At 47.3% G+C, this 13,729-nt stretch overlaps 1 protein-coding gene and 1 non-coding gene across 53 annotated transcripts in view; both read left to right on the top strand.

The window, feature by feature from the left end:
• Fnbp1 (formin binding protein 1) overlaps positions 1-13,729 on the top strand; it is a 115,629-nt gene that overhangs the window by 68,300 nt on the left and 33,600 nt on the right. For all 52 annotated transcript variants that reach the window (XR_015681229.1, XR_015681228.1, XR_015681227.1 and 49 more), the window contains 1 exon segment: positions 13,509-13,637. Coding sequence is in view for 22 of the 52 variants with exons in the window: in XM_087647888.1 (XP_087504014.1) it covers positions 13,509-13,637 (129 nt within the window). In the remaining 30 variants the exon portion in view is untranslated.
• Positions 10,154-10,304, top strand: LOC120102117 (U12 minor spliceosomal RNA). The gene has a single exon (XR_015685193.1). It is a non-coding gene; the product is annotated as a U12 minor spliceosomal RNA (small nuclear RNA).

Raw genomic sequence — 13,729 nt, 5'->3', positions numbered from 1 at the left:
ACAGAATTCTTCAGGACTCGGAAAGGCCAAGGGAGGCAAGTTTCTTAAAAGCAGCAATGGAGTGGGGTCCTAGGACACCCACAGCAAGCCAGATCTAGAAAATTAATTTTTAAAAAAAGATAAGAAGAGGAAGTGGTTGGTACAAATGCAGGAAATACATTTTGCAACTTCAGCTTCATCTTGGAACCTAAAAGAGTTTAAAAACACTTTCCTTGCCTTGGGTGGGAGGGGTGCTGGGGGGAGGTTACAGGGCTTCTCTGTGTAACTTTGTGTTCTAGAACTTGCTATGTAGACCAGGCTGGCCTCAAACTCAGAGATCCACCTGTTTCTGCCTCCTGAGTGCTGGGATTAAAGGCCTGCACCACCACCATCACTGCTACCCAGCAAAGATTCATTTATCTTTGGGTACATTAGTGTCCTGACTGCATTCGTGTCTGTGGGAGGGTGCCGGGTTCCCTGGAACTGAAATTGCACATGGTGCCTGTGGGTGCTGGGAACTGAAACTCGGTCATTCGGAAGAGCACCCGTTAGGTCACAATAGATGCTTTCACAAGGGCTCCGACCAAGAGGGAATACAGAGAGCAGAAGGCAGATTTGCAATGGCAAACATTTCATGGGAAGCAAGTGGCCTGTTAGTGTCATCGTCACTGTGACCAAATGCCTGGCAGAAACAGCTAGAGCTAGAGAAAGAAAGCTCGAGGTTCTAGAAGTTTCTTTCTGTCCTAGCAGGATAAGCATGGTGGAGAGGAGTAGTTCACATCACAGAGGCCAGCAAAAAGAGACCCAGGCGGAGTTCCTGACAAGATAGGCTCTTCAGAGACTCGTGTCCAGTTACCTGCTTCCTCTAGCCAGGCCTCCCCTGATACAGTCCTGTGGTCTGCTCAGATGTTGACCTCAGTGGAAGGCTTAATCCATTGACTGTGCCAGAGCCCTCATCTCCCTCTGTGGACAGCCCTTGCAGTCTCGCCTAGGAGTGCCTCGCCTCGTGGGTATCTCTCAATCCAATCAAGTATACATTCAATACTGACCTTCAAAGCCAGACATGGCAGGGAGGTGTGATACCGTCTGTCTATACTTCTTAGCACTCGAGATGCTGAGGCAGGAGGATTGTGAGTTCGAGGCCAGCGTGTGTGACATAGTGAGTTTGAGGTTAGCAGTGATTACATGGTAAGATTCTTTCTCAAAACCAAACTGTTTTCAAAGGGGAAAGAGAAGATGATGGACCATTGAGATGGCTCAGCGGGTAAAGGCATTTACCACCAAACCTGGTGACCCGAGTTCAGTCTTAGGGGGACCCATGTGGTGGAAAAAGAGAACTAAATCCCACATGTTGTCCGCTGACCTCCATATGTGCCTTGTGACACACGCGTGTGCGCGTGCGTGCTTGCACACACACACACACACACACACACACCACTTGTGTAGGAAGGAGTAGAGGAGTAGTCTTGAAGGGAGAACTGTGACAATGAATAAGAAGGATGGGGGTAATTGAAAAGGTGGCTTAGAGGCAGAGCAACTGGGCTGTGGAGAATTCCTCTCTCCTGCAGAAGGCCCAGTACATGTGTGGCCTTGAAAGAGAGGATGGAATGGCGAGACTGAGGACCCTGAAGCATCTCAAAAGCTGGCTGTAAGGTGATCATGACCTTCTGGGATGCTCTGAAGTCCCTTCCTCAAAATGCATGCACTGAAACTGTGTTGGTCTCAGCCTTCCCCAGAACCATCCCACAGCCATCCAAAGGAAAAACTGTGGGGCCGAGAACCTGTTAGACGTCTAGTAGTCTATGTGGGCACTGCCAGTATTGCGGGTGGGGTTGGGGAATTCTGTGGTTCTTGCCAGATGACTATTTGGCTCCACTACTGTGCTGCACTCAATAAACTCCTTGCTATTGATCAAGGCTCTTGATATGAGAAGCAGAAGTGAGTAGGCAGGCCAGCTGACTAAGGCAACAAGTGAGAATCAGTACAAGGCCTCAGTGTGAAGACCTAGTGCATAGAGGTGTAAACTAGCCTGGACTAGGTGGCCTTGGTTCCACCCACCCACAGTGCTAATGTTAATATGATGCAGACCACGAGGTGTTACTGTTGACATTCCTTTCTAAATTAAATGTCCTTCTTCATGGATGATACATTATTTAATTTTTTTCCTACTATTAGTCCCCTTCCCCGCCCTGCCGCCCTCTATCATGTCTTTATTTCATCCTCATGCTGATGTGATAGTTTAGCTAGGTATTAAATTTTAGGCTGACTTTTTCTTCTCTCAACATTTTGAAGCTATCATTCCCTTGTCAGTCACCTCATACTCTGTTAGGAACTTGTCATCTACTTAATTGCATTCCTCTGAGAAGAGCTGGCTTTATTCCCTATTGGCTGAGACCCCATGTTTGTCTTTGATGTTCTGTGATGTTCGTGGCTATTGTATTTCAAGACTCATAGCTCTTGTTTTTAATTTCCTCTGCTTAGGCGTCCTTGAGTATCTATTTGTTCTATAAATGAAAGGAAATCTTAGGCATTAAAGTTTCAAAAATTGCCAGATGTGGTGGCACATACCTTTGATCCCAGCACTCAGCACCAGAAGTAGGGGGAGGTGGAGGGAAGAAGTAGATCTTTCTGAGTTTGAGGCCAGCCTGATCTACCCAAAAAAAAAGAAAGAAAGAAAGAAAGAAAGAAAGAAAGAAAGAAAGAAAGGAAGAAAGGAAGAAAGAAGGAAAGAAAGAAAAAAGGTGCCAGCCAGCGCTATTATACAGAGAAACCTTGTCTTCAAAATCAAACAAAAAGTTTCAAAAATTATTTATCTCTCTGTCTCTGGAACCTATGGTTCAGGGGCTTGTGCTAGACATGTGTGTAGTTCCTCATTGTATCCCACAGGGCTCTTCTCCATATATCATCATCATCATTGTCATTATTATTGTGAGGGTGACACACAGACACGAGGAGTCGGTTCTCTCTTTCTACCTTTACATGGGTTCTGTCGATCAAACTCAATTTACAGGACCTGCATGGAAGGAGCCTTTGCTCCATAAGCCATCTCTCTGGCATCTCATTTGTGTTTTCTCTCCAGATTTGAACTTTTGTGTAACTTTTATTTATTCTGTTAGCTCATTATTGAGCTTTTTTATTTCTGTAACTCCTTTTCTTTTTTTTTTTTTCTTTTTTTTTTTCTTTTTCTTTTTTTTTTTCTTTTTTCGGAGCTGGGGACCGAACCCAGGGCCTGGCGCTTGCTAGGCAAGCGCTCTACCACTGAGCTAAATTCCCAACCCCTGTAACTCCTTTTTTTTGTTTCTAGAAGTTTCACTGGAGTCTTCATCGGACCTTCACTGATAACATCTTTCTAATGTGACCTCTGTTACTTTTTTACCTTCATTTATTTCTTTCAGATACTCAGATAGTCCAGGTTCTGTGATAACTGTTCTTCTCTGTGCTGTTGGGTTTCTGGGTAGCCTGCTCCCTGGTGTGCTATAATCTTTCTTGAATGAAATGTCTTTCTTCGACAGTGATCACTTCTCTTCTGGAGGAGTAGGACCGTGGACATGTCAACCTAGTGAGCGCGTGTATTGTTCCTGCCAGGCACCTTGTATGCTACTTGTGGGCTTGAGCATTCTTTTTCAAAGGGTTCTTTTATTGATGACTTTATGTATATGTGTGTGAGAGAGTCTGGATTTATATGTGTGCATCAAGTGTGCCGTGTGGCCTCCTCAGGGGTGTGAGTCCTCTAGAAATTGACTTACAGGCAGCGGTGAGCCACCATGTGCATGCTGGGAACCAAACTTGGATCTCTGGGAAAGCAGTAAGTGCTCCAACCTCAAAAAGGCTCAAACTGGGCGCTCCCTTTTTGTTTATTTTGGTTTTTGTTTGTTTTGTTTTGTTTTGTTTTCGGGACAGGGTTTCTCTGCGTAGCCCTGGCTGTTCTGGAACTCTCTCTGTAAACCAAGCTGGCCTCCAACTCAAAGATCTGCCCTGCCTCTGCCTCCCAAGTGCGGACCGAAGGTGTGTGCACCACTGCCTGGCTGTGTCAAGCAGTCTTCATTGAATGAATTCTCGTTGTGACTTAGACAGTAACAGTCAACAGCTGCCACCAGGAAAGTTCACATTAACTTCAGAAATGGAGGAGAGGGCCAGAGTGACGGCTCAGTCAGGGGCAAGCACCAGGACCAGAGTTCCATCACATAACCCACTTTGTTTAAAAAAGAAACTGAGTGCTGTAGCTTGTATTTCTAAATCCCAGCACTAGGGAGGTGAGGAAAGGTGGATCCTAGGGCTTGCTGCCGGGCAGACTAGCCTAGTTGGTGAGTTCGGGGCTAGTGACAGGCTGTTAATAAAGAAACGTGGCTGGTACTGAGGAAGAATACTCTCAGCTCCATGCTCAAGAGCATATATACATGTACATGCACCCACCAACACACATGTCACGTGAGGGTACACACGCCACACCAGAGCATAGGCACCATTTGTGGGCTGGAGGTCCTGGGTTCTATAAAAAGGCAAGCTAAACAAGCCAGTAAGTAGCACCCTCCATGGCCCCTGCGTCAGCTCCTGCCCTGCTTGAGTTCCCGCTCTGACTTCATAGATGACGAACAGCTATGCCGAAGTGCAAGCCAAATGAACCCTTCCTTCCCCGTGCTTTTCGGTCACGGGGCGTCATCGCAGCAATGGAAACCAGACCATGCTGTTCTTATTTCTGTATGAGCAGGACTGTGTTTGAGCCTCCTTTAGAGTGTTTCTCTTCTAAAGCTGCATTTACGAGCTATTTAAGTGTCTCTACAGTGACCCTGAGAAGCAAATGGGGCATTATGTTTTAACGCTGCTGGCAGAGACTGGCCTTGCCCTAGTCTTTCGCCTTTAGCCAAAGCATCCATGTTGGGAGCTTTGTGAGCCCTGGGTGGAATTGCTTGTTGAGAGAAGGCAGTGGAGCACACCTTTAGTCTCCAGCACTCCGGAGACAGAGGCAGGCGGGTCTCTGTCAGTTCGAGGCCAGCCTGGTCTCCATGGAAAGTTCCAGGCCAGCCAGGGCTACATAGTTGAGCTGGCAGTTTCAAACACTCCATCTACAAGCACTCCAGTCTACAGCAATGTAGGCAGGGTAGGAGAAACTGGGGGTCGGGGGGGGGGCACCACGGTCTCATCCTAGGGACCTTTTTGTGTGTGAGCTCATACCAAGACTCTCCACAGCCTCCTTTCCGATATGAGGTGACTGACTAGTCCACACAGCCTGTGCCGCTCAGCAGAAGCTGCTTTTCCCCTTGAGTTAACAGATATTTTGAATTCTACTGTGGGTAACTGGGGTACAGGGCAACAGAAAGCCTTTTATAGCCCTGTTTAGCAAGTGAATGGACTCCGGATGGAGGTCCTGGTCTCATTTGCTATCTTTCCCTGTTTTGCGGTTTTGTTTTGTTTTTTTTTTTTTTGTTTTTGTTTTTGTTTGGTTTGGTTTTCTCCTGTTTCAATGACCGTGCACCAGAGTAACCCGCAGTCCTGGGGCTGGAACACTGTAAGACTGGGGGGGATAAAAAAAAAAAGAAACCTTCAGGAAATGGCTGGAATAGTTCAGGCATATTTCTTTGGTTAACTTATTTTGAAGTTTTTCTGTTTTGTATTTTTTTTTTCACTGCCCTCATAATTTATCCCAGACAGACTGCATTGTTTTGGCAAGCTCTCGGCCTAGAAGTTTCCAACAACAGCTCCCAGCACTCCGGCTGAATAGAAATTGTCAAATGCACTCTTGGTTCTGAAGTTGAAAATGTATTCTAGATGCAACCCTTTGCTGGAAAAGTTCAACAATGCCACTCAGACCACCACATGGCAGGACAAAGACTGGTTTCTTTTCCGTTGTTCCTGCCCCTCCCCCACTGCAGGCTTCACAGGGCCTGTCCTCAGAGGCAAGCTTGCCTCTCCAACCTCTGACTCCTCCAGCGCTCAGTGCCACTAGCATTTACATCACACACTCACCGTTGGGACAATCATGCAGTCAGGCTATAAATATTGTTTCATGCCAGTGGGTTAGCACTGAGGTACAGCTCCCCATCCCCACCCCCATGCAGGGTTTCTCTGTGCAGCCCTGGCTGATCTTCCCGTCTGTAGATCAGACTGGCCTTGAACTCACAGAGATCCTCCTGCCCCTGCCTCCTGAGTGCTGGAATTAAAGGCGTGCACCACCCCCGATAGCTAGTGGGACAGCTTTTGTGTGTGTGGAGTAGTAGGTTTAGTCCCCCATTGAGTGTGCGTTGGGTATGCTTTAGGGGCTGGAGAGAAGGAAGGAAGGCTAATCGGTTAGGGATGCTGGTTTTTCTTGCAGAGGAACCAAGTTCATTTCCTGCCACCTACATCAGGAGGTCACGACAACCTACAAATCCAGCTCCAGGGCATCTGACGCCCTCTTCTGGTTTCCACAGACACCTGCACTCACTTGCTCTTTCCCTCGCACACACAATGAAAAAAAAAATCTTAAAAATACCATTTTGAAACCTTTAAGACATTTATATAAAGCTATGAAGCTTTCGTTTCTTTTCATTAAATATCGTCTTCATCATTATTATTGGTATTTATTTTGAGACATGGTCTCACTGTGTATCCCTGGCTGGCTTGGAACTCACTAGGTAGACCAGGCTAGCCTCAAACTCACAGAGATTCAGTCTCTTGTTTCAGCTCTCTGAGTGCTGGAGTTAAAGGTGTGTGCCACCAGACCTAACCTGCATATTCTCTATGAACCAGGTTGGACATGGTGTCCGTTTACCTGTTTGCCTATTGGGGAGGAAACTGATCCTAACGCTTGTGCACAGGAAGCAGGCACCGAGCCACGTCCCGGCCCTAGTTTCCAGTCATCAGGCTCAGACCATTGCTGTTACAGAATGGCAATGTACTAGTTAACTGGCTAGCTCTTTTCTTTTTGTCTGTTTGGTTCGTTGTTTGTTGTTGAGACGGAATCTCATGGTCTCAGCCCCCCAAATGCCGGGATTATAGGCATGGTCTGCGTTAGGCTTGGCTTGTACGGTACCTGTTGTGAACATTTTAAGGGGTTTCGGGGCTGGATAGGCAACTGAGTCCTTACAGGGCTTGCCTAGCTGTCAGCATGGCTCTGCATAAAACAGTGTGGTAGTACCAGCTGCTGTTTCAGCCGGTGGAAGGTGCAGCCAGGCAAGCCCTCGTGGTCAAGGTCATCCTGAGCTACAGGAGGAGCTGGGGGCCGGCCTAGGCAGTCAGGGGAGTCTGCCGCAAAAATAAAAACATGTAAATAAGCAATTGAATCAATAATGGTTTCCTAGGTGTTCACGGGTGAAGAGCTGCTTGCTGGCCAGAGGCTGGGCGGAGTCATTCTGGCTGGCCCCTGTTCGTCAGCAAGTCTAGAGAACTTTTGCTTTATTGGTTAGGCTTTCCTGAGGACCTTTGTGGGTTTGTATCTTTTGATGTAAATAGTGCCTAGAAAATGGGTTATGCCGTGCTATGTTACTAATATCCTATTACATTATTAATATCTGGTGGCTTCTATGGCCCTGCTCTCTTTCCTGGCTGCATCCGACCAGCTCTTGGCAGATGGGGTGGGCAGGAATGTGTTACTTTAGAAACTACACAAACTGTAAGTTTAATGTTGGATAGAACGGTGCATGTCTGTGATCCCAGAGGATTGCTGTGAATTTGAGGCCAGTCTGGGCTACATAAGGAATTCCAGGCTAGCTAGAGCTATGGTGTGAGAGCCCATTTAAATAGAACAAAACAGACAGATAAGGGGAAAGAAATCCTGTAAACAAGTTCTTTTCAGCCACCAGATTTTTGTTGCTGTTTTGGTCAACCCAAGAAAAAGACTACAGGGTGGAGAAAGGCTAACTAAACCCAGACTATTGAATGTCAGAGTTTACCTTTTTCTTGGCACAAAGACTTTGAGAAATTCCAGAATCCAGAGACCCCGCTGGGTTCCCCCAGGGCCTCCCCTGCAAGGAAATCAGGCCCATCTGCCAGCTCCGGGGACAGGGGGACAGACTGCCAAGCTCTGCAGATTCTGAGCAGCCTGTGTGGATGCACCATGGAGCCCTCATGGAGGCAGGGAATGAAGGGTAGCTCGAGCCTCCTCCCCTTGCAATATAAAACAGCGCAGGCCTCCCTGGATAACCGTTCAGGGAAGCATTGAGAAGCCAGTGCTCTGACCACTGGGATGCATTCCTAAGGTGGTCTTTGCTGCTTCCCCGCAAGCCCTAAACTTTTGGTAATACGAAATAGAGTTTTTATAGTTTTTTGTTTGTTTTGTTTTGTGTTTTTGTTTGTTTTTTTCATGACAGGTTTTTTTTCTGCCTAATCCTGAAACTTTTAACTGCCCTGGCTGTCCTGAAACTTGCTCTGTAGCCCAGGCTGGCCTCAAACTCAGAGATCTACCTGCCTCTGCCACCACCCAGATGGATTTTTATAATTTATTTTAAAAAGATATTTATTTTCATTGTATGTGTGTGAGTGGTTTTGCCTACATGCGTGCAGGTCACGGAAGCCAGAAAAGAGCATTGAATCCCCTGGAACTGGATGTGGGAACTCAGGGCCTCTGCAAGAGCAGCAGATGTTTTGTGCTTTGAGACAGGATCTCACTATGTAGCCCTGGCTGTCTTGAAACTCACTTTGTAGACCAGGCTGGCCTGGAACTCACAGATTCCCCCTACCTCTGCTTCCTGAGTTCTGGGATTAAAAGCGTGCACCACAATGCACCCAGCTCACTTTTGTTCCTAAGACCCCGTATCAAAGCAAGCAAGAAACACTGCCTGGCCGTCCCCTTTGCTAGGTACCACAGGTGTCGTGCATGGGACGACAGATGAGAAGATGCAGCTTAGGTAGGTACTGTCACTTACCATGCGTTGGTGACAAAGTACTCAGGGTCATCATGAGACAGGAAAAGGTCCTGAGGGTGGCCATGGACATAAGAAGAGTTTTGATTGGCATTTCACTGTCCCCGAGACTGCCAAGTCTGGTTGAAGGTCAGTGTGCCACTTTTTCAACTTCACTAAAGTCACATGGAAGATGGCAGTCCCACTTGTGGTCTTACCTGAGCAAGGGTCACATGGGCCCTCTGTTGTCCCAGGATGCGCTGCAAATGGAACCCAAAGCATTTAGCTCACTGTCCCATGCATATGTGTAATGTATGTGTGCTCACGAACATGGAGGGCAGATGCCAGCCTTCCAGTGTGGTTCTCTCCTTCCTTTACGGGAGACACTGGAATAGACCTCAGGTGTCAGGCTTAGCAGCAAATGCCTTTACCCACCGAGCCATCTTGCCAGCCCCTTCCCCAGGCTTTAGGATTCAGGAAAGCCTCAGAAAGAAGGGTCTGCACTTTTGTGGAAGTGGAGTTGTTGAGCTTCTTGAAGGAGCGTTAGTCAGTTGGTGAGAGGTGAGAAGAATTCCTCAGAGTCTCAGAGCTAGAGAGAACAATGGTTCTCAACCTTCCTGATGCTTCACCCTTTCAATATAGTGCCTCATGTTGTGATGACCCCCAATCGCAGAATTATTTCCCTGTAACCATAACTTTGTTGCTGTTATGAACTGTGAGTATCTGATGTATAGGATATCTGACATTACACCACTGCTGTAGAGGGTCAGAACCATGCATGCCCACCGAACAGCGGCTGTGGCTGACCTTTCTTGGTGCAAACTGGCTTTGGGAAATGCTTGGGACGTCTCCCCATCCAGCCGCTGAGCAGTTTGTCACATACAGCTTACTTTTTATCACGTGTCACAACGTGGTCACAACGTGGTCAGAAAGGGACTCCTATCGTCTCACAGGACAAAAGAGGACAACTGCTCGTGAGGTACCCCTGGGCTTTGTCACCTTTCCAGTGACGCCAAACAATCAACCAGAAATAATGGCCACACCTTTGATCCCAGCACACAGGAGGCAGAAGCAGACAGATCTCTCTGAGTTTGAGGCCATTCTGGTTTACATAGTAAAACCCTATCTTAAAGAAGCAATCTAGGGGGGGCTGGAGAGATGGCTCAGCAGTTAAGAGCACCCGACTGCTCTTCCAGAGGTCATGAGTTCAATTCCCAGCAACCACATGGTGGCTCACAACCATCTGTAATGAGATCTGATGCCCTCTTCTGGTGTGTCTGAAGACAGCTACAGTGTACTTATATATAATAAATAAATAAATAAATCTTAAAAAAAAAAAAAAGAAGAAGCAATCTAGGGTGCCTTAAACTTATGAGTAGGGAAAATAACGATTCGGGGTGATGCCCCAGTCCTCACTGCTTATGTGAGACGAGTTTTTGAGTGGGTAAAGGTTGCTATCTAAGGCGACCCGCCTACTTTGCGGGATGCCTAAGTAATGCGATCTGCCCGACCCCTAATATGATAAAAGAATAGAAAAAAAAAAAAAAGCAATCTAGGTCTGGAGAGATGTCTCAGAGGTTTAGAGCACTGACTGCTCTTCCAGAGGTCCTGAGTTCAATTCCCAGCAACCACATGGTGGCTCACAAACATTTGTAATGAGATCTGATGCCCTCTTCTGGTGTGTCTGAAGACAACTACAGTGTACTCATATAAATAAATAAATATTTTCATCCAAAGCCTTCATTCCCATACAGAGGCCAGGTAGGGACAGTGTTAAGTGAAATCCGGAGGCTGGAGAGACACCTCAGTTGTTAAAAGCATTGGTTGCTTTTGCAAAAGACCCAGGGTTCAGTTCCCAGCCCTGACATGGCAGCTCACAACTATCTGTAACTCTGGTGGGGGGGGGGGGGATTCTGATGCCTTTTGCTGGCCTCCACAGACATAATACGTGCACAGACACACCTACAGGCAAAACCACACACACTAAGTAAAAATAAATATTTACCAAGAAAAAAAATTTTTTTAAAGAAACAAACCCATGCATCGTAGGGGCCACACCTGGGCCCATTTGGGTTTATTTGGGGAGATTCCCCAGGGTTTCTCAGTAGAATTATGATGCATATATTTAATCTTTCCAATGGCAACTAGATAACCTGAGTCTCATTCAGTTTATTCCTAACTTGACGTCCTTGGGCAAGGTGAGCCTTTTGAATTGTGTAGATCCATTCTGAAACTCTCACTGAACACACACACACACAGAGAGAGAGAGAGAGAGAGAGAGAGAGAGAGAGAGAGAGAGAGAGAGAGAGAGAGAGAGAGAACTATATGTAAGATGTTCTTAGGATAGGAACTTTTTTTAGGCCGGTGAGTCAGTGGTGTGGTTAGGAGAGGAAATTCAGGCTCTGAGATAGATAACCACAGTCTCCTCCCCCCCCCCTTTTTTTTTTTTAGTTTTAGGTCTTAGGTATTTGAGACTAGATCTCTCTGCGTAGCCCTGGCTGTCCTGGAACTCTCTATATAGACCAGGCTAGCCTCAAACTCACCGAGATCTTCCTGCCTCCTCCTTCCAGTGCTGGGGTTAAAGGTGTGTGTCACGTGCCCTACTGACCGAGGCTGTTTTCACACAAGTTTACCGAGAAGTGAAACACCATGGTGCTTAGCCTTAGACATCAGAATCAGACTTGTTACCTTCAGTTGTTCCCCTAACCCACCCCACCCCATCCCACCCCTGTTTCCCATGTGCTTCTTCATGGATGTGCCTGTGTCTGTGTCTGTGTGTGTTTCTCTCTCTCTCTCTCTCTCTGTGTGTGTGTGTGTGTGCGTGCGTGTGTGTGTGTGTGTGTGTGTGTGTGTGTGTGTGATCCACACATACATGTTCTGTTCTGTTTTAGGATCATTTCTCTGAAATAAACAGGCAACCACTTTATCTGATTGCAGTAATGTTGTGTCTGGAGTGGGATTCCCCTCCCTTCTCCTGTCCTCCCCACCTCCCTCTGTCTTCCCCCTCCCTCCCCCTGTCCTCTCCTTCCTTCCCCTTTCCTTCCCTCCCTGCTCCTCCCCTATGAGACTTTCCAAGAAAGGTCTGTGTGTGAGGCAGAAGTTATTTTAGAAGTTTTAGCATACATGGGAATCCCCCTATTAAAATATTCCTGACAGCGAGAACCGAGGAGTTGGGGGGCTCAGGTCAGAGGCCTTGGCAATGCAGATGGGAGGCAGGCAGGGGATGATGATCAGGATGGCTGCTGTCTGCCACGCGCGGGGAGGAGTTTTTATCTAGGAGTGACTGCCACAGAGACTTCAGTTAATGTGCTTGGCAGGCAGGGGAAGGGGGGTGCTCTGTCGGCGGCGGAAGGCACAGCATATGGCCAGGGTGTTGACAGGCCACTCCGCCAGCAAAGATGAAGAATGTGGTGGCCAAAACACACCCAGGTTAGCAGAGCCTGTGTGGCCAGGATGAGCTGACAGGCTGCGGGCAAAGGGGAACCGTGGCTAAAACACACCCCGGTTACCTGAGAAGACTCCATGCCTTAGAGGACTGAAAAGCCCCGGGGAATAAGGAAGCACTTGGAAATACCAGGTGACGTTTCTCATGAATAGGGAAGAAAATGAAGGAAGCCACCAGGACCTTCCCCTTGGCCTACCCAGGGAGACCGGAATGTGTGGGGAAAGTGGTTAAGGTCACCAGGTCAGAAGCCAGTGAGAACGTCGGAGAATAAAAACTCACCCGAGTGGGCTGGAGACATGTGCCTAGCATGAGCCAGCCCACGGGTTTCACTGATACCCAGAACCCTTCCCTCAAACGGACTCAAAAGAGCACTGGCTGCTCTCTCAGAGAACCGAGGCTCATAACCATCTTTAACTCTAGATACCTTCTTCTGGCCTCCTTGGGCAATAGGACATGTAGCACATGGATATACGTGTGTACAAAACAGCCATATACATTTAAATATGAAACTAAACTTACCTAAGGCTCCTAAAGTGGTTAACGGGTAAGGGTGCATCTTAGGGTTTCATTGATGTGAAGAGACACCATGACCAAGGCAACTCTTATAAAAGAAAAACATTTGGGGCTGGCTTACAGTTTAGAAGTCCATTATCTTCACATCGGGAAGCCTGGCAGCGTGCAGGCAGACATGGTACTGGTGAAGGAGCTGAGACTTCTACATCTCGATCCACAGGCATCAGAAAAAGACTGTGTGATACCATACTGGGCATAGCCTCAAACATAGGAGACCTCAGAGCCCACTCCCACAGGGACAAAATTACTCAAGCAAGGCCCACCTCTTAATAGTCCTACTCCCCGTGGGCCAGGCATTCAAACACATGAGTCTATGGGGGCCCCAAACCTATCCAAACCACCACAAGGTATTTGCCACCAAGCCCGATGGACCCGTATGGTGACAGGAGAGAACCAACACCCACAAGTCCTCCAACCTCCATGGGTGTGCAGCACACTCATACACAAAATCAATAAATGTTAAAAGTCAAGGGAGGGCTGGAGAGATGGCTCAGTGGTTAAGAGCACTGACTGTATATATCTTCTCTTGATATATGTGTGTGTGTGTGTGTGTGTGTGTGTGTGTGTGTGTATATATATATATATATATATATATATATATATATCAAGTATATCAAGTGATTTGGGCCCTGGTATGCCCCTTTGTAGGCTTTTGTCTTTCTGTATAAACAGTATTTTCTTACTTTCGCCCCAAGGCGCGACAACAAGCTCAGATGCGCCAGCAAATGGCAGAGGACAGCAAAGCTGATTACTCCTTAATCCTGCAGAGGTTCAACCAGGAGCAGTGGGAGTACTACCACACCCACATCCCCAACATCTTCCAGGTAAGCGCCCCACAGCGCTCAAGGATTGTGAAGACGGATGTTCTGATGTGACAGGGCCTCACTGCAGCCTGGAAGTCACTGTGTGTGTACCT

This window comes from Rattus norvegicus, chromosome 3 (assembly GCF_021556685.1).
Source record: "Rattus norvegicus strain SHRSP/BbbUtx chromosome 3, alternate assembly SHRSP_T2T, whole genome shotgun sequence".
Classification (NCBI taxonomy): domain Eukaryota; kingdom Metazoa; phylum Chordata; class Mammalia; order Rodentia; family Muridae; genus Rattus; species Rattus norvegicus.
The sequence above is the reverse complement of the archived record's forward strand: the minus strand, read 5'-3'. Positions and strand labels throughout refer to the sequence as shown.